This window comes from Theropithecus gelada, chromosome 3 (assembly GCF_003255815.1).
Source record: "Theropithecus gelada isolate Dixy chromosome 3, Tgel_1.0, whole genome shotgun sequence".
NCBI classification, from domain to species: Eukaryota; Metazoa; Chordata; class Mammalia; order Primates; family Cercopithecidae; genus Theropithecus; species Theropithecus gelada.
Window position 1 is genome coordinate 51,166,530 of NC_037670.1, and position 18,955 is coordinate 51,185,484.

General features: G+C 51.0%; 1 protein-coding gene across 5 annotated transcripts in view; it reads right to left on the bottom strand.

Annotated features, from left to right (window-relative positions):
• Nucleotides 1–18,955, bottom strand: part of MAD1L1 (mitotic arrest deficient 1 like 1) — a 414,534-nt gene that overhangs the window by 137,473 nt on the left and 258,106 nt on the right. For all 5 annotated transcript variants that reach the window (XM_025378819.1, XM_025378817.1, XM_025378816.1 and 2 more), the window contains one exon: nucleotides 4,296–4,386. In XM_025378819.1, coding sequence (XP_025234604.1) covers nucleotides 4,296–4,386 — 91 coding nt within the window. The remainder of the gene's footprint in view (nucleotides 1–4,295; nucleotides 4,387–18,955) is intronic.

An 18,955-nucleotide genomic window follows, 5' to 3' on the forward strand; every position in this document is an offset into this window, starting at 1 on the left:
CTCCGTGTGCTTCCAGTTTCTGCGCACAGGGAACCCGGCACTCTTCTACCCACTCCTTCCCAAAACAGATGCACTTATTTTAAATGTCGCGGGGCTCTTGTCTGGTCTCTTTCCTGAGCAGCACTTGGGGCACTGAGATTAGCCTCAGCCACAGACCCCACCGAGGCTCCCGCTAGGGAGAAGTAGGCAGGTGGGGCGGGCAGGCACCAGCCCTGACCACCAACCTGCCCAAACAAGCACCGTGATGAGGCCACACTGAGGAACGGCTGGAGCACGGGCTTCAGAACCCAAAGATGAATTCTACTTAATTACACGCACACGGAGGCATTTAGAGGAAGTGTGCAGATGTCTGCAATTTACTTAAAGCGCGTCAGAAGAATGAAGCGGTGCGGCGGCTGGGCGAAGGATAAGGAGCTGTCAGGAGGCCCCGCGGCGGGGCGTCCACGGTGGAGCTCTGGTGGTGGGTGAACTCGCTGCAGACTTCTCTCAGCGTCACAATGAATCTTTAAATGTTCATAATCAAATGCTGAAAAAACCCAACAGGGCTGAGTCTGAATACTGCTCCCATCACTGCTGGGTGACACGGGGGCCCCATAGGGCATGGGTGCTGGCCCACGCTGCACACTTCACGCACAGAAGCTGGTGGCTGCCGGGTGGGACTGTCAGGTGGAGATGCGCCCACCCAGCCAGAAGGTTGGTGTCCTGCCCAGTGCGGCCTCCACTAGACGTGCCCCTCTCTACCCAGGGCGGCCTGTGAGCCCCCACCAGCCTCACCATGTGTCCCACCCCAGCTTGGTGCCCTCCATCCGGGAATGTGGCCCATCAGAACCACAGATGTGGAAAACGTGCACGTGTCTCGGAGGTGAGGACGACGGTATTATGATGGATAACAGAAATGGCCGCCATGCAGGCCTGGTTCACCAGGTACGTGCAGGGCTCTCCAGGAGCCATCACCTGAGATCTCCAGAGACACTCTGCAAGAAAGGCCCGTGCCCTCCACATCCTGGGGAGCATGCCGAGGCCAGGCCGCAGCCGGTGGGAGGCAGAGCCTTGGCCCACCCTAGGCTGTGGGGTCCAAGCCGGCAAGGCCCAGTGTCCCCACCATGAGGTGGGACATCAGAGGGCAGCCGGGAGCCAGAAGAGGACAAAGCACTGGGGCCCCAGCTCCTTGGTTCTAGGCCGGTGGAAAAGCACAGAGCACACTCAGGGAGTGGGGACAGGGGTGGGGCGGGAGGCTGTGGCTGCAGGTGGGGTGAGGGACTGTGCCGCCCACCTGACCCGACTCCTGCAGCTGCACCAATCGCCACAGGGTCCCTCTGCCGCCAGATCTGGAGTTCCATGGGGTCTGCCCGATTTCTGTCTTCACTTGAGAACACTGCAACACATTCAAGCCTCATTCTGCCTCCCCAACACGGAGCGTCTGAGCTCCTCCTTCATACGCAGGCTCCCTGTGGGCCTCACTTTCCCCATCTCTAGAGGGGGCGCCAGCAGCCCGGCCAGCCACCCTCGGTGGGCGCCCAAGCTCTCCCACCCCCACCACTAGATGGGAGGCCCCGCCGCCCAGGAGGCCACACCCACCCACCTCCAGCCCCTTCAGCAACACAAGGGCGCACACAGTTGGCCCTAATGAGTGTGTGGACAGCTCTGGGCTCTTAGGTAGACCCAGAAAGGCCAGTGCCACAGCAGGGCCCAGTGACAGCCCTACCAGCCCTGGTTTCCTGGCCCCAGCACCACGGGAGGGCAGCGGCACTTGCGCCCAGCTCTAAGGGGTAACTGGAATTCTCTTTCCTCGCCAACCAGCTGTGAACTAATTACAAAAAGTTTTAACTAGTCAAGCCCCTCTCCAAGCATATGTTCCCAATTAAGTCAGACTGCAGCTGATTTTAATCAATCTTCCTTGAAGCGGCCTAACTTGAGGCTTCCAGAGGGAGTGGGAGCAGGGAGCAGGGAGGGCATCGCACAGGGGGTGCGGGGGTGGCAGCCAGCTCCTGGGGCCTCGCTCTGTTGCCCAGGCTGGAGTGCAGTGGCGCGATCTTGGCTCACTGCAATCTGCCTCGAACTACAGGTGCCCACCACCACGCCCAGCTAATTTTTGCATTTTTAGTAGAGGCGGGGTCTCACCATGTTGGCCAGGCTGGCCTTGAACTCCTGACCTCAGCTGATCCACCCGCCTCGGCCTCCCAAAGTGCTGGGATTACAGGTGTGAGCTACCCTGCCTGGCCAAAAGAGAGACTTTCAGTGGTCTTGCAAGATCGGGTGTAAGGTGGGCAGGCACACCCAGCATGGTCACAAGCCACTTATCCCCTAGTGTGCAGGCCCCTCCCCCGGTTCCTCACAGGCTGAGCACTGGGGGGGGGGCGGGGTCACAGTCTTTCTGGACATCGCCTATTGGTTGTTGGGCAGGGGCTGTAGGTTTTTTTTAGGGTTGTCTTGCTGCATTTTGTTGCAGCCCACGATGCAATGCAATCCTAGTCAGCTCAGGGTCTCTTCAGATATTTGAGTTACAATCTAAGTGGCTGGGCAAGCCGGTAAGAACAGGCAAAACGAACTATTTTGCAGATTAGTAAACTTTCATTTTAGACTAAACTTCTTTGGTTTGGATGAGGGCAAGTAAGGTGGGTGTGGGGGAGGGGTGGAAGGGGAGCCTGACAAACAGGCATCGGTGATGTAAGCAGGGGCCTGGTACATCCTGTTTCTTCCGTAGTTTGCTGACCTAAGCCGGTTCAAGGCACTTTATCTTGGAAATAGACCCCTATTTACATTATTTCCTTCAGTTGCACAGCCCTGGGTGTCCAGAGTCAGGGGCAGCCTGAGCCACCACAGGGCCTGTGAGGCCTCACCTTCCCCAGGGCCACCCTGGGCATCCCCCGACTAAGGTTGAAATTGTAGGCGGTGTCAGAGGTGGCAGCAACTGGAGGGCTGGCTGGAAGTTCCCAACACTCCACAGGCCAAACCCCAGCAGCCTCCCCACTTCACTGCTCTGCACTTACTTCTCCCACGCTATCCAGACAGTCATCCCTGTTGCCCTGACTCAGGAGGAACAGCTCCTGAATCCTGGGCTAGGCTCAAGGTTACATCACGGCATAAACATCTGCTTCCCCAGGACCACCAGGCCCAGCCCTGTCCTCTCCCCAAACGGCCACGCTGGCCACACTGTGGCACCCATGCTCTGGGGTGGCCAACACCACGCCTCAGCTCTGAGCAGCTGCAGGACATGCGGGGGGGGGGGCAGAGCCCCCACCCCTCCAAGGCCCTGGCAGAGCTCAGGGGAGGGTCACAGGTGACACTGCCAGCCCCATTCCTTATGCCAACCCCGTGGTGTGTGACAGCCCTTGGCATCTCCCACAGAGGAGTGCTCCACTAGTGAGCTCTTGAGCACACATTGTTTCTGCACAAGACGAGGATGGTGGCCAGGCCCCGCCAGCTGTTCACCAGGTGCTGGCACAGCACTCATCCACACCCCTCGCCTCGTTCACGCCTCAACCAGCTCCAAGGGCCGGCCGCTGAGGGTGCCCTCGGGAAAGGGCTGGAAGCAGGAGCAGGAAAGCCGTAAGTGGTACCTGCGGAGATGCCTGACCTCCCGTCAGCAGGCAACGTGGGCGTCAAGGAGCAGGGTTCAGGCTCTGCTCGGCCAACACCCAGAAAGACGTTCAGCAGCTCTGACGCGAAGCCTCTGGTGGGTGGGCAGCAGCTCCGTGACCCCTCCCTGGACACCACGGCCCAATTAAAACAAGATGACAGGTCCTAGGCTGAGGACAGGCCAGCGCGGCTCGGAGCTGCCTGTCACCACAGATGTCACTCCTCCCATCTCCAGGAACTGGTCATAAAAAGTAGATTTGATCTGCCTCTAATAGGTGCCAAGATAAAATCAATGGCCTGTCCAAAAACCCGGTAACCTCAAACCTGAGGGCTTCCTGCCATGCAGCAACTCAGACAGGAGGATGAAAACCAAAGAGAAAGAACAATTAAAAGAACACAAACAGCAGTCCAGCCTCGCCACGGCAGATCCCGGGTAGGCATAGTGCAAACTCGCCCAGAGCCCACTCCACTAATACCAGGCGTGTGGGTGGCGCAGGGCGGAGAGGACCCCAGGGGCGGCCAGTGCAGGCCTCTCAGCGGCACGGCCTCCCCGCCAGGCAAGGCGGTGCACATGGGAGGAAGGAGAGCCCAGAGAGTTCAGAGAGACGAGCCGGAAAACAGGTGTTCTGTGGCGGCAGGAACCACAGACATTCATGCTGCACAGAGAAATGCGAGGCCCCAGGCGGTGCCGCCCCCAGAGGCTGCCCTGCCCTCACCTGCAGCACGCGCCGCTCCAGCTGTGCCTCCAGCATCCTCTTTTCCTCCTCCAGCTGCCTCCGCTCGCCCTCCAGCTCCTCGACCTTCAACCTGCAAAGAGAGCAAGACGGTGACCAGGTATCCGTGGCCAGCCATGCTGGGGAAGTCCTGCCCTCTGGGTGACAAGGAAGTGAAAGGTTAGGAGATCCAGCTCTACAGCTTTAGTTTTAAATACATATCTGTGAAGCTCTCAGAGTCCAGTGATAACATCAAGAGAAAACTGGAAAAGGACACAAGTACAGGATGGGGGAGTCCGTGGCAGCCCCCGCTCAGCTGGAGGAGACTGTGCGGAGAAAGTCTCCGTCGACCACACCTTGGCTGTGGGAACCAGCCCGAGGCAGGACGCCTGGGAGTCAGTGTGTCTGTCAGCCACTCCCAGAGGGTGATGTCACGGCGGAGTGCAGGGGACACTGAGGGACAGGAAAGCGACCTCAGGACATCTTCAGAAATGAGGAAAAGACAGGAAAGGACTTCGACTGCGGGGTGTGGAAGGAGCTGATGACGGGGGACCACAGAGGCACAATTCAGATGAGAAACAAAAGCAGGCTTCGGGGTGACCACAGTGAGTTCCCTTCTCCGCAGTGGGAAAAGAATGCAAAACAAACCTTCATGGCTGCAACCGGAATGGGGCCAGTTGTAGTTCACTGTAAGAAGCTGTCTAGTTTTGTCTTCACTTCTAGATCTAATATTTTGAATGAAAAATATATTCATGTGGTTTAAAAATCAAAAAGTCTGTCAAGGCCCACAGTGATGGAAAGATTACTCGACACCGCACAGGGCCAGGAGTGAGGACAGGAGTGAGGACAAGAGTGGGGCCAGGAGTAGGGACAGGAGGGGGAACAGGAGGGGGGACAGCTATTCCAGCCTGAGACCTGCTCCAGGGTGCTCCAACACACCACAACAGCAAGACCCAAGGAAACCCAATTCTTGCCAAGAAACCTAACTGCATCTCTGAAAGAAGATCAAGAAGATGTATACAAATGCAAAGATGTCTAGGACACAACAAGCTAAAATTCACAATGCCTGCCATCCAATCAAAGATTACCAGACATTTAAAGCAGCAGGAAAACATGGCCTATAATGAAGAGATTAACCAATCAACGAATACCTACCAAGACACAGTGTTGCACAGACAGCAACACTGGCAAACGGGGACATTAAGAAAGTTGTTAAATCTAGTGGAAAAATGGAACAGTTCAGACATGGAAGAGACACATGTAGAAGTGGAAACTACAACATCTCAGATAAACACACTGGATGGGATTAATGACAGAACAGAATCCGTTAGAGAAACAGAATCCGTCAGGGCACAGCAACAGAAACTATCAAAAACAAAACGCAGAGGCGGGCGCGGTGGCTCACATCTATAACCCCAGCACTTTGGGAGGCCAAGGCAGCTGGATCGCTGGAGGCCAGCAGTTCAAAACCAGCCTGGCCAAAATGGCGTAACCCCTTCTCTACTAAAAATTAAAAAAATAGCCGGGCGTGGTGGTGCACCCCTGTAGTTCCAGCTCCTCAGGAGGCTGAGGCCTAAGAATCGCTTGAACCCGGGGGGTGGAGGCTGCAATGAGCCCAGATCACCCCAGTGCACTCCAGCCTGGGTGACAGAGCTAGGCCCTATGTCAAAAACAAATAAATAAGCAAACACAGAGAGGAAAAGATTTCTGAAAAATGAAAAGAGAATCACTGAGCTGTGGGACGACTTCATGAGGCATAAAATACACGAATGAGAGTCCCCAGAGGAAAGGAAGCAGAGGAAATGACGGAACAAATACTGTCAGAAAGTTCCAAATTCAATGGAAAGTATAAAGCTACAGACGCAGGAAGCTCAACAGACATAAGGCAGCACAAGGAACACAGGCCCGGGAAACAAGACGCTGGCAGCCCCAGAGCACATCAGGACGAGCCTGCTCAGGACCACAGCACGGAAAACCACCTTAAAGGCAGAGGCCGTGCCTACGGAGGCACAAGGTGGGGTTCTCATGAGAAAAAGTGCAACGGAGAAAAGAGGAGAGAGAAATCTCTGAAATGCCAATAGAAATGAAAACCACCACCTTAGAACGGTGAAAGCATCTCCGAAAACAAAAGCAAATAAAGATGCCTTCGGATCAGACATGAAAGCTGAAAGAATTCATCATCAGCTGAACTGCTCTACAGAAACGTCAGGGAAGGCCTGCAGGCAAAGGAGGGTGAGAGTGGGGCGGGGCACATAAACCGGGATCTGCATGGGGAACCAGGAGGGCTGGAACAGCAACTGCACGTAGGGAGAGCTTTCTTATATTCATGTCTGTTTAAAAAATTTAAATTATTAACGTTTTAAAGTGATTAATGGATTAAACAAAATTAATGAAAATATATTGGGGATTTAATATATGGACTAAATAAAATGTATGACAACAGTATAAAGGCTAGAAGAGAAAAACCAACATTGTGACTATAAGGTGATTATACTGTATGCCAAAAAAGGAAATCAAACAAAATCAGAAAAACAGCGAAGTAGACTGAAAAAAGGTAAAAGGAAAAAAGAAAAAAAACAGGAAGAAGGGAATGAAGAAGAGACAGACAAGCAGAAAATAGTAAAATGACAAGACCAAAACTAATCATATCAATAATCAAATTAGATGTAAGTAGCCTAACCACAATTAAAAGGCAGACACTCATACTGGATTAAAAAGCAACACCCAGTTAGACACCGCCGACAATAAAGACTTTTAAATACAAAGATGCAAAAAGGCATAACATGCCATCACTAAGAAAACCAGCAAGAGAAAGCCGGAGACGCTACTAATACCGGAAATAGTAAATTTCAGAGCACATACTATTACCAAGAAGGTAACTTACAATAATAAAGAGATCCATTAATCAAGGGAAAATAATCATCCTAAACACGTTTGTACTAATAAAAGAGCTGCCAAACAAATGAAACCAAACTGGCTGGAGAAACAGACGGGTCCACGATGACAATCGGAGACTTCAACATCACTCTCTCAGTAGCTGATAGAACAACGGGCAAAAAATCAGGAGGACAGGGATCACATGATCCACCAATTTGACCTGTTTCACCTGGATAAACGCTTCAACTCTAAGAGCAGAAGATCCAGTCTTTTCAGGAGCACCTGAACTATGTACCAAGACGACCTCATGCTAAACCGTGAAAGAAGGCTCAGTCTATTTAGGAATTTCATAATTCTAACTATGTTATAGGACCATCGTGGAATTAAAGTAGAACTCAGCACCAGAAAGTCATCTGGAAAATATCACTTACAAAAGCTTCCAACACCATGAAACACATAGAAATGGAACGGAACAGGCCAAGAAAAACCTGCAGGTGACAAGCTTGGAGCACTGTGGACAGAGATCCAGGGCGACCTCCACACAGGCAGACAGACATGCCTTGTCCACAGGCCGGGAGACTCTGGGTGTTGGGAACGCACTTCTCCCCCAAATTAATCCACAGAATCGAGCAACCTCAGTCAAAATCCCACAGGCTTCTTTGTACAAACTGGCAAGCTGATTCTAAAATTCATATGGAGAGGTAATGGACCTAGAATAGAGAAAACAACATTGACAACGAAAAACGAGGGACTACCTAATTTCACCAACTATGTTAAAACTGTAGTAATCACAACAGTGCAGTACTGGTCTGCAAGACAGACCAACGAAACAGAACAGAGTCCAGAAATAGGCGTATAAACACAACTAATTTTTGAAAAATATACGAAGGCAATTCCGTGTAGAAAGGACAGTCTCTTCAACAAATGGTTCTGGAACAATTGGGTGTTCGTGGGGGAAATAAAGAATTAAAACCTTGTACAATAAATGAAAATCCTGCTCAATCCTGAACCAAAAGTTATGAAGTTACTAGAAGAAAATACAGGAGAAAATCTTGTGAATTTGAGACAGCCAAAGATTTCTTAGCCCTGATACCTGATAGGGTTTGACTGTGTCCCCACCCAAATCTCATCTTGAATTGTAGCTCCCCTAATCCCCACGTGGTGCGAGAGGAATGTGGGGGGAGATAACTGAATCACAGGGCGGTTCCCCCACACCGTTCTCATGTGTTGCAGGAGGGATGTGGGGGGACATAACTGAATCACAGGGCGGTTCCCCCACACCATTCTCATGTGTTGCGGGAGAGATGTGGGGGGAGATAACTGAATCACAGGGCGGTTTCTCCCAGATCGTTCTTGCGTGTTGCGGGAGGGACGTGGGGGGAGATAACTGAATCACGAGGCGGTTTCCCCCACGCCGTTCTCATGGTAGTGAATAAGTCTCACAAGATCTGATTTTATAAGGGGTTTCTCCTTTGGCTTGGCTCTCATTCTCTCGTCTGCCACCCTGTAAGACGTGCCTTTTGCCTGCCGCCATGATTGTGAGGCCTCCCCAGCCACGTGGAATGGTGAGTCCATTCAACCTCTTTTTCTTTATAAATTACCCAGTCAGGGTATGTACGTCTTTATCAGCAGCGTGAAAATGGACTAACGCCCAAAGGATCACACATTAACAGAAAAAACTGAAAAATTGGACTTTATCATAAAAAACTTCTCTTCAAAACACCTGATGAAAGAACGAAAAGACAAGACACAGACTGGGAGAAAATATCTGGAAAGCAAAGAATCTGATAAAGGCCTTGTAGCCAGAACATATAAAGAACTCTCCCAAACTCAACAACAACAAAAATAATCAAATTTTAAAATGGACAAAAAACAGGTGCCTTACCAAAGAAGATCTCTACAGATGACAAGTGAGCTGAATGAGATGATGCTGAACACCATTAGTCATTTGTGAAATAAAAAGCAAAAGGCCACAGTGAGACCCGACGGCCAACCTATTACAAGGCCTAAACGAAAACTTTAAAAAAACTAGCCGGGTGTGGTGACGTGCACCTGCAGTCCCAGCTACTCAGGAGGCTGGGGTGGGAGGACCAGCTGAGCCCAGGAGTCAGAGGCTGCAGGCGGCTATGATCTCGCCCCTGTACTCCAGCCTGGGCGACAGAGCAAGACCCTGTCTCTAAAAGAAACGTTTAAAAAAATAAAAGAGGGACTAAGTAAAAAGACTGTGCTGCATGCTGGTGAGGAGAAGCTGCACCTCTGGAAGACGGGCAACCTCGGAACACGTTACACAGGTGACCGCCAGCCACTCCACACTAGGCGTTTACCTGAAAGAAAACGAAGTCGATTTCTACATGGGACTTTATTTATAATACACAGCAGTTTCATTCAGAATAGCCAAAAACCAGAAAAACTCCAAATGTCCGTCACAAGGGAACATATGATACGACAGAACACGACTCAGCAGTGAAGATGACGCAGCTGTGTGCACAGTGATCTCTCCCCAAACCAGCCATGCTGTATGGAAGAGGCAAAAAGGCAGAGACCACATGCTCCAGGACCGATGCCATTCCCAGAAGACTCGACAGCCTCTCGCCAATCTACAGTGACGGAAGGCACGTTGACGGGTGTGGGGTGGGGAGACGAGACAGGGAGGAGGGATTCCTGTCAAACAAGAGCACGTGTCTGGGGGTCTTGAATGTGAATGTGGTAACGGCTCCACGGCTGTGTGTATGTGTGTGTACATGCAAATTCACCACACTGCACTTGACATCCGTGGAGCTTACTGCACACCGGATATACCTCAGGAAAGCTGTAAAAACCGTACTGTAGTGAATGACCTCTGACATCTGCTTCCTGCTTGTACGGTGCACCTGCAGGACATGCTTCCAGAGGCGGGGCTGCTGGTCAACCCCACAGACCAGCCCCGCAGACACCATGCGTTGCCCTCCCTGGGTGTCTGGGGCACTCCCACTCACACAAACATCCTGAGCACGGGCCTAGAAGGTATTTCTGTAGCAACAATGCCTCGCTCTTCGTGAGGCAGGGAACGCCGGCAGGGGAGACATCTGAGCACAGCCCAGTGTCACTGTCTCTCAGGAGGGTGGCCACACGGTGTGAGACCTAGCACACACCTCCGGCACCAGCTGATGCCTCCTGGAGAGGATATGGGAGCCCCGCAAGTGCTGTAGCTTTACAAACAACCCCCTCAGTCTGCCCATCCAATCTAGCAGGGAAGTCCTGGTGCCTGAGTAAAGGGGAGACTGGGGCTCAGAAAGCCATCTGAGAGGCCGCTGATCACAGAGCTGGTAAGGGGCCTGGCTGGACAGCAAGCCTGGCAGAGGGCCCAGGGTGGGTGTTCCTGACCCCCGCCTCCCAGGGCTTCTCAGGGGAGTGAACCTGCCCAAGGTGACTGAGTGACGACACGGCGGGGGCCTCCAAGGCCATCTCTGAGAAGCTGCCTTCTGCAGGGACTTCTCGACTTAGGGAGATGCTGGATGAAAAGCCCCAAGGCTCCTTTTAAAATGATTTATGGATTCTGAAGGCTTGGGAGCAAAATGTTTACAAGGGCTGAATTTGAATGAGTGCACGCATGTAGCTGCAGCCATGTTAACAGAATGACCTGTGTGACCCACCCTCACCGCCACAGTAAGCCCACACGCGTGCCGTTTGTGCACTGAAGGGGTGCGTTTTCTTCTGCTGTCCTCCTTTCAGACAAACTGCCACCGCACGGACAGCGAGAAAGAGAACACACGAAGAAACAAGGCGCGGGGGGTGGTGTTCAAAAGCTCGGAATTCTGGTTTGCCTTCAGATGGTTCAAAGTAATCAGTTCTGGCATAAGCTTCTTGAAATGGACTTACTGCAACTTTTTTAAACATGAGGAGTGCCACATAAATTAGCTGCCAGCCTAGATCTTTCCTCGGGAAGATGACGCCAATCAAAGCAGGTGCCTGTATCGGAGCGTGTGCATGGAAAGCAGCTGGAGGGTAGCTGGGATCTTGCTTATAACAAACCCATCAAACACGCGGGAAACTTTTGCAAGAAAAATTAGTTGTTTTTGCTGAACTAAAAGATGCATAATGTTGGGGGGGTGCCTCAGGTGAGGCTCTCAGGGCCTGGAGAGGGGACAGTAGGGGGACCCAAAGCCCATCAGACAGACAGCATCCAGTCCAGGAAGCCCCTCACCCAGGCCAGCTTCCCATGGGTCCCAGACCCCTGCACTGCCCGCCAGCCCCTCCCCAGTGGGCCCTGACCACCACACCTCACGTTTTACTTCCGCCTCCTTCATCAAACGGCTGGCTCCATGTTTCTAGCCCTGATCATGATGTCTGGCTTACAGCAGGCACTGACGACCACTTCCCTTGAACAATGGGTGTGGGAACCCCACCAGAGAGGCTGGCGAGTGGGGTAGGTAGGACCCCCAGCTCTGGAGATGGTCACACAAGGGTAGTGGGGCCCAGCTTAACCCAACACTCGCTGTGTGTCCTGACACGGAGCGCCCCGCCCCTCCAGGCTTGTTTGTCATAAAGACAGCATCTGACAAAGCCCCGCAGACATGGCAGTGTGACGGGGTGCTCACGCCTGCCCTTCCTCTCCCACAGACACGGCTACAAAGCCTGGATGGATGCCCGGCTCTGGAAGGCCCACGCACTGGCGGGCAGGGGACACTGTGGCCCTTCTCTCACTCCTCTGACCTCCGCCTCGTGCCAACATCCAGGTGGTGGTGAGGCTGCTGTACCAGGAGCTCAAGGCGAAGTCCTCTGGCACTCACCTGGGGGCCAGGAAAGAAAGCCACTGAGCTTCAGGAGCGTGGAATCCTCCCTGCTTGGAGTATGGACTCCCCGGCCCCCGTGGTCCCTGCCTCCACTCTTCGCACACGACCACGGGCTGAGCCCACGGGGCTGCAGTGGCAGCAGGGAGCCTGAAGCAGGAGCTGTGCCCTCTGTCTGAAGCTGCTGTTGTTCCAGATGGGCAAGACAAACTCCGGCTGCGTTTTCCTCCCTGTAATCCTTCCTGCATGGCCGGGCGTGGGCCCAACCTCCATGACACCAGCAGAGTGCAATGGATGGTGCAAAGAGAGCCCCACGTCCCTGGAGGACCACAAAGGGGAGACCCAGAATGTGAAAGGACCCAAAGATCATGGAATGGAGGGACTGAAAAGGGTGGTTCTCGGGAGTTGGGGGGCGTCCCTGGGTCGGCCCGTGCCTGGGTCCCATCCACACTGGCCTCTGAAGCAGACGACAGCTAAGCTGACAGGCACTGCCACCGTCCCAGGCCAAGGCCAGCAGCACTGCCAAGGCTTCACAACCTGAACTGGGATGGGAACCGCACGCCACAGAAGGTCGCTGGGACCTAGGCTAGAATCCACCCAGGTCAGCTCAATGCTAAACTAAAACACTCACATTCCTCGCGCGACGTAAACACACAACCCCTCTCACAATGTTCAGGACATAACCCCAAATTACTCGGCACATGAAGAACCACAGAGATTTCAAGTCAGCCTGGAGAGGCAGTTCCAGCTGCCAGGGCCGAGGAGACAGGGCTGGATCATCTGGGAGGTGCGGTGGAGAGGGGCCGCAAGACGGCCCACGCAGACAAGTGTGCATGCTCTCGAAGCACACGGAAGCCCAAAGGTCTCAGCAAATTCACAGAAAAGTGAAGTGCTGAAAAAGTACTTAAGGAAAAAAATGGCTAAAAAAACCCAAAATTTGGAAAAAAAAAAAAAAAAAAAAAACCTATGGATTCAAGAAGCTGAGCAAACTCCAAACAGAATAAACTCAAAGAAATCCACACCCAGACACGTCCAAATGAAACTGCTGAAAACTGAAGGCAAAAAAATTTTGAAAACAGTAAAAATCTGTATGAACTCAAAGGGAACAGTGATTCGAGTGTCTGCAAATCTCTCCCCAGGCAGGAACCGCGGCGAGCAGTAGGAACGCCGCACTCATGGCGTGCCGCGAGGTGAGGGCCGAGGGCCGCGCTGCGCGCGCAGGGCAGAGCTGCTTCAGGAACACGAGAGGAAGAAAGATGGACCCACCCCGAGGGAATCGTAGCCACCTGCTCTCCACGAGTGGCCGCCAGAAATCCTTCAGAAGGAAAGAGGACATGAAGGATACCTGGAACACTGACAATGAAGGGAGAACAGACGGCAGCTTTCTGGGCTTACAGATAATACCCAGATCTTCTACTGCCCTCTTCAAAACACTGCATGACTGAAAACAAAACCTGTGGCATTTCCATGTCGGTGGAGGGACAGCAGGAAGGGAGAGGGCAAGGGACCTGCCGGGAGGGGCTTCTGGGTGTGACTTCAAGTGGGATAAGTACTCTAATTCCAAGAGCAAATACTCAAAACATCAAACTGAGAAATACAGTCACATGCCCATGCGCTAAATTAAAATGAAATACTAAAAACCACTCAAGTAACTCAACGGAAAGCAGGAAGCATGAAAAGGAAAAACAAAAATGGAGGAGACAGATAAAATAAATAATAAAATGGTAGCAATGAGAAGACAGAGATTGCCATGATGGTTTAGAAACGGACCTGATGACGTGATGTATACATAAACTCAAAGAACGGGCACAGGTAGGCTGTAAGTAAAAGGACAGAAATATTTGCAGCAGGCAAACACTACAGGAAAGGCAGCTGGCGGGAAGGTGTAGAAGCAGCACCGTCCCAGGAGCCACAGGCACACCCAGACCCTGACCTGGGCAGCTCAGGACTGTCCTGCCGAGAGAAGGCTCAGGGCTCCCTGGAGAAATGGCTGCTTAGAAAGCTGAGGCAGAGGACACGAGGTAAGCCTGGAGCACCCTGTGGTGCCGCAGAGTGAGGAAGGGCTCAGGAAACCCAATGACGGGGCACAGCGGGGCGCAGCCGGCCGAAGGGAGACCATGCAGTGAAACAAGTCCTGGTGCATGAACCGGATTAGAACACAGAGCATGCGGCAAACTCCCTTGAGTCCACACTGCTGGCAATAAATGAAGAAGAGAATAAACGGGGAAGAGGAGACATCTCCCCTCACAAAACTCCACATCATACGTGTAGAACTCATCCCTCCAGACGGGGAGCGTTGCCTATGCACAGAGGGATTCGCTTCCAAAGAACAGAGTGGAGAAAGTGCAAACAGCTTAGCGGACAAGGCACCCGGCAGAGTGTGCCTCAGTCCAGCAGCCAGGTCCACCAGCAACGCCTCAGTCCAGCAGTCAAGTCAACACTGCTGTCACGTGGATATCAGGGGCTCCCTGACGGGACGTGGTGAGAAAGGACTTGCGGTCTGTGATGTTCCTTCTGAAAACCACAATCTCAGGTTAATAATGAAACACATCGCACAAGCTCGCTTTGGGGGCGTTCTAGGGACACCTAAACGTCCTGAGGTCAGGAGAAACGAGGAAAGACAAACTGTCACTCACCGACCAGCGTCAGGAGAGATGTGACGACTAAAATGTGCCCTGGGTGCAGCATGCAGGAAAGCCCGGTGGATCCAAACAAGGGCTGGAGACAGGCCCAGAGTCACACGCCAGTGACAAGCACCATGGCAGCGTGAGACGTCAACAGCACAAGAAACCGGGTGAAGGGGGTATGAGAACTCTCCAATTTCCACAACTTGCCTATTTAATCTGGTAAACGGTGTGTCAATTCCATCTTTTCAAAAAGTCAGTTGTTGGCTGGGTGCAGTGGCTCACGCCTGTCATCCCAGCAGTTTGGGAGGCCGAGGCGAGTGGATCACCTGAGGTCGGGAGTTTAAGACCAGCCTGGCCAACGTGGTGAAACCCCATCTGTATTAAAAATACAAAAATTAGCTGGGCATGGTGGCGCATTATTGTAATCCCAGCTACTCGGGAGGCTGAGGCAGGATGCCCTTGAACCCAGGAGGCAGAGGTTGCAGTGAGCCAAGATGGTGCCATTGCACTCCAGCCTGGGTGACGGAGTGAAACTCTGTCTCAAAAAACAAAGAAACAAAAAACTCCACAGCTAGGTCCATCTTAATAGTGAAAGACTAAAAGCTTTTCCCCTAAATCAGGAACAAGACAAGAATATCTGCTTTCGCTGCTTCTATTCAACATAGCCAGAGCAATTAGGCAAGAAAAAGAAATAAATTGTAGCCAAATTGGAAAAGAAGAAGTAAAACCACTTCTCTCTCTTTGCAGATGCCAGGCTACAGAAAACCCTGAAGAAGCTGCAGAAAACCTGTTCTAGTCAATAAACAAAATCAGCAAAGTTGCAAGATACAAAGACAACACACAAAAGATCAGTTGTATTTCTCTGTACTAGCAATGAGCAATCTGACAAGGAAATCAAGAAAACAATTCCATTCATAACAGCATCAAAAAGAACAAAACACTTTGCAATGCATTTACCCAAGGAGGTATAAGATTTGTACCCTAAAAACTGCCAGACATTGCTAAAAGGAATGGAAGAAAACCTAAATAAATGTAAAGTCATCTGTGTCAGGGAGAAGAAGACTGCACGCCATTTACCTGTCAGCGGAGTCAAACCCCCCTGAAGAACCACCACCACGGTGGAGACTCGTACCTCCTGACCTCGAAATGTAGGAGAAAGCTACGTAAGTAAAAAACGAACTGACTTTTATACACAAACAACTTGGATGGATCTCAAAGGCGTTGTGCTCAGTGAAAGGAGCCAGTCTCAAAAGACTGCATGTTGTAGGGTTTGGCTGGAAAAAGCTGGATCATAGGGTGGAGCAGAGATCACAGCTGCCAGAGGGCCCTGTGTGGCCGGGTGAATGGAAATGGGGACCATGGAGGATTCCGGAAGTGATGACATTATTTTGCACTCTGATTATGGGGTGATTAGAATTCACAGAGCTGTATCCTATAGGAAAAAAGTTAATTTTACTATATAATTTTATTTTTTATTTTATTTATTTATTTTTTTGAGACAGTCTCAGTTACCCAGGCTGGAATGTAGTGGCACGATCTCGGCTCGCTGCAACCTCCGCCTCCCGGGTTCAAGTGATCCTCGTGCCTCAGCCTCCCAAGTAGCTGGGATTACAGGCGCCTACCACCAGGTCCAGCTAAGTTTTCCATTTTTGGTAGAGACGGGGTTTTGCCATGTTGGCCAGGCTGGTCTCCAACTCCTGACCTCAGGTGATCCGCCTGCCTTGGCCTCTCAAAGTGCTGAGATAACAGGCGTGAGCCACCACGCCCAGCCTACTATAGAATTTTAAAAGTAAAAAATTTTAAAACCTGCTGGGCTATGTCCTATATCTTACTGTGGTGGTTGCACATTTGTGCACACATTTGTTGAAATGTGACCCCGTGGCATCTGGTCGGGGAATGGTGGTGCAGGTGTAGATTATTGCTGGTATTCTTTAGAACTGCAGGCATGTGGTGATAGGAAGTACATCCACTTTTATTTGCTTTAATTATTGTTTTAAAACTCTGAAGATGACGCAGCCTCTATGACCTCCCTGGATAAGGGTACCACCACCCGCCCTTGGTACTCGCTGACCATGAACTCACGTTTAAATGAATCCCTTCCATTGTGTGCGAGTTGCGTCTCAATACAGTAGATACCCTTAAACCCCTTCTCACGCCCGCAGTTAGAATTCAATCACGTGGAGATGCATGCAGTGCCAGCGAGCCCTTCAGTTTGCCAGTTCTACCTCAATACAGAAAATATCCTTAAACCCCTTCTCAGGCTCGCAGTTAGAACTCGACTGCGTGGAGATGCATGCAGTGCCGTGCTGGGCCCACAGTGAGCCCTGCACAAACGTCAGCTGCCTCTCACTGCAATCACGGCCACTGCTGCTGCTAGGGGCTGTTGCCGTCACCACTAAGAAACACAAGCGATGGGATTTCTCAGTACAGCCAGGCTCCCACAGGCTATAGTCAGTCTTTTCAGACACACAGAATTCTCTCGCACAGAAGTCAAAACATAGCCAACAGTTCACCTTTGTTCTCACTAGGTGAAAACTCGAAACCACTCAAGCTCCAAAAGGGGTTAATCAACTATATGTTAAGACTTACAAAGACCTATAAAAACGTGGGGAAGTGTTTATGTTATAATACATAGTGGAGAAACAAGATGCAAATAATGTGTTTCACTTAAAATAAATGAATAAATAAATATATATATATATGGAAAAATCATCAAAGACTTTAGTTAAAGATGGTGGCTTAAACATGTGCATTTAAGTGTAATCTCTCTCAAAATCCCGGTAAAACAAGGGTAAAGATTTTGCTTACATTTTTTGAGGCATTTACCTGAAGACAAAGAAAATAAAAGAAGACACAACATCAAATAACGTTGAGAATGGAAGCTGGAAAGCTTCCAGACAGACGAGTGGCCAACGACCCCAAAAATGCTGAATCCTGAGCCAGCAATGGAACAGCCAAGAAACTTTGACACCACAAGCTCCCCAGCTTCGGGGATGCCCACCCCCGCAATGACTTCTGGAAGCAGGGAGGAGGCAGCGCTGGAACTGCAGGGCTGGCTGGAGACCTTTGAAACAGAATGAAGAACTCGTCAGAGATTCACAGCTATTTGTGAGAAACGTACTAGGAGGTCTGTGTCCTCCTTACCCCGTCTCCCTCGATGGTAACAAACTGAAATAGCAACATCAAAAACAGGAAAACTAACGCAGGTACAATCCAGAGACTGCTCGCCTGCCACCAGCTCACAGGCACTTCCCTCCATGTCTACGCCCACGGGCTCTGTCACACATGTGGATGTGTGCGCCCACAACCGCCGTCCAGACACAGGCCTGTCCTGACACCGGAAGGCTCACCCCGCTGTCCTTGTGTACACACACGCACCCCCGCCCCTAAACCCTGGCAATCTCTTCTGTTTTATCTGTCAAATTGATCTTAATTATTAACTGGTCGGTAGAATTCTCTAGGGAAACCATTTGGGCCTAGGGATATCCTTCTCATCTTTATGACTTCAATTTTTTATAAAGAGTTTACAAGATAATTCGGATAACCTATTTCATCTTGGCTGAGTCTGATGGCTTGTAGGGTGTTGAGGAGTCTGCTGCTCCAAGTTGTCTGTGGCATAACACCCTCTGCTTAATGGCTACAGAGCCTGTAGCCATTAGGCAGAGCCTGTGGCCCCTATTTCATTGCTGATATTGATGATTTTGGTGGTGTCTTTTTATTTTTGTCAAATTCGCTAGAGGTTTATCAATTTCATTGAATTTTTTTTCAAAAAAGCCCCAGCTTATTGTTTTAATAATTTTCTCTATATTTTTTCTTTTCAATTTCATTGGTTTTTGCTCACTGTTATTTCCTTCGGCCTGCTTGTTCTGGGCTATTCTGCTCCCCTTTCTCCAGGTTCTTGAGGTAGGAACATAAATTAGAGACTGTTCCTCTTTTCCAACGGGAACACTGAGCGTGACGTACTTCCTTCTCAGCACCGGTCTGGCTGGACCCCACTTCTTCAGATGTGTGTATTTCCACGATTGCTCATATACTTATTTGTACCGGGAGACTTCCTCCCCAACACGGGCAATGCAGACGTGTGTTGCTGATTTTCTAATGCTTAGAGACTTCCCTGTTGTTCTTCTGTTACTGACATCTAGTTTGGGTTCATTACACTCAGAGCACACAGTCTGAGTGAATTCGATTCTTTTGAGTTTACTGGGGTCTCTTTGATGACCGGTGATGTGATCTGTCATGACTGTCCGAGATGAACGCAGAGGCAACAGTCCTCTGCTCTCGGACAGGGCGTTCCACAAACACTGATGAGGTCCTGCAGGTTGATGGGGACACTCAGTGCCATCAGTCGCAGAGGGTGAGGTGTGAGTTCTCTTTTTTTTTTTTTTTTTTT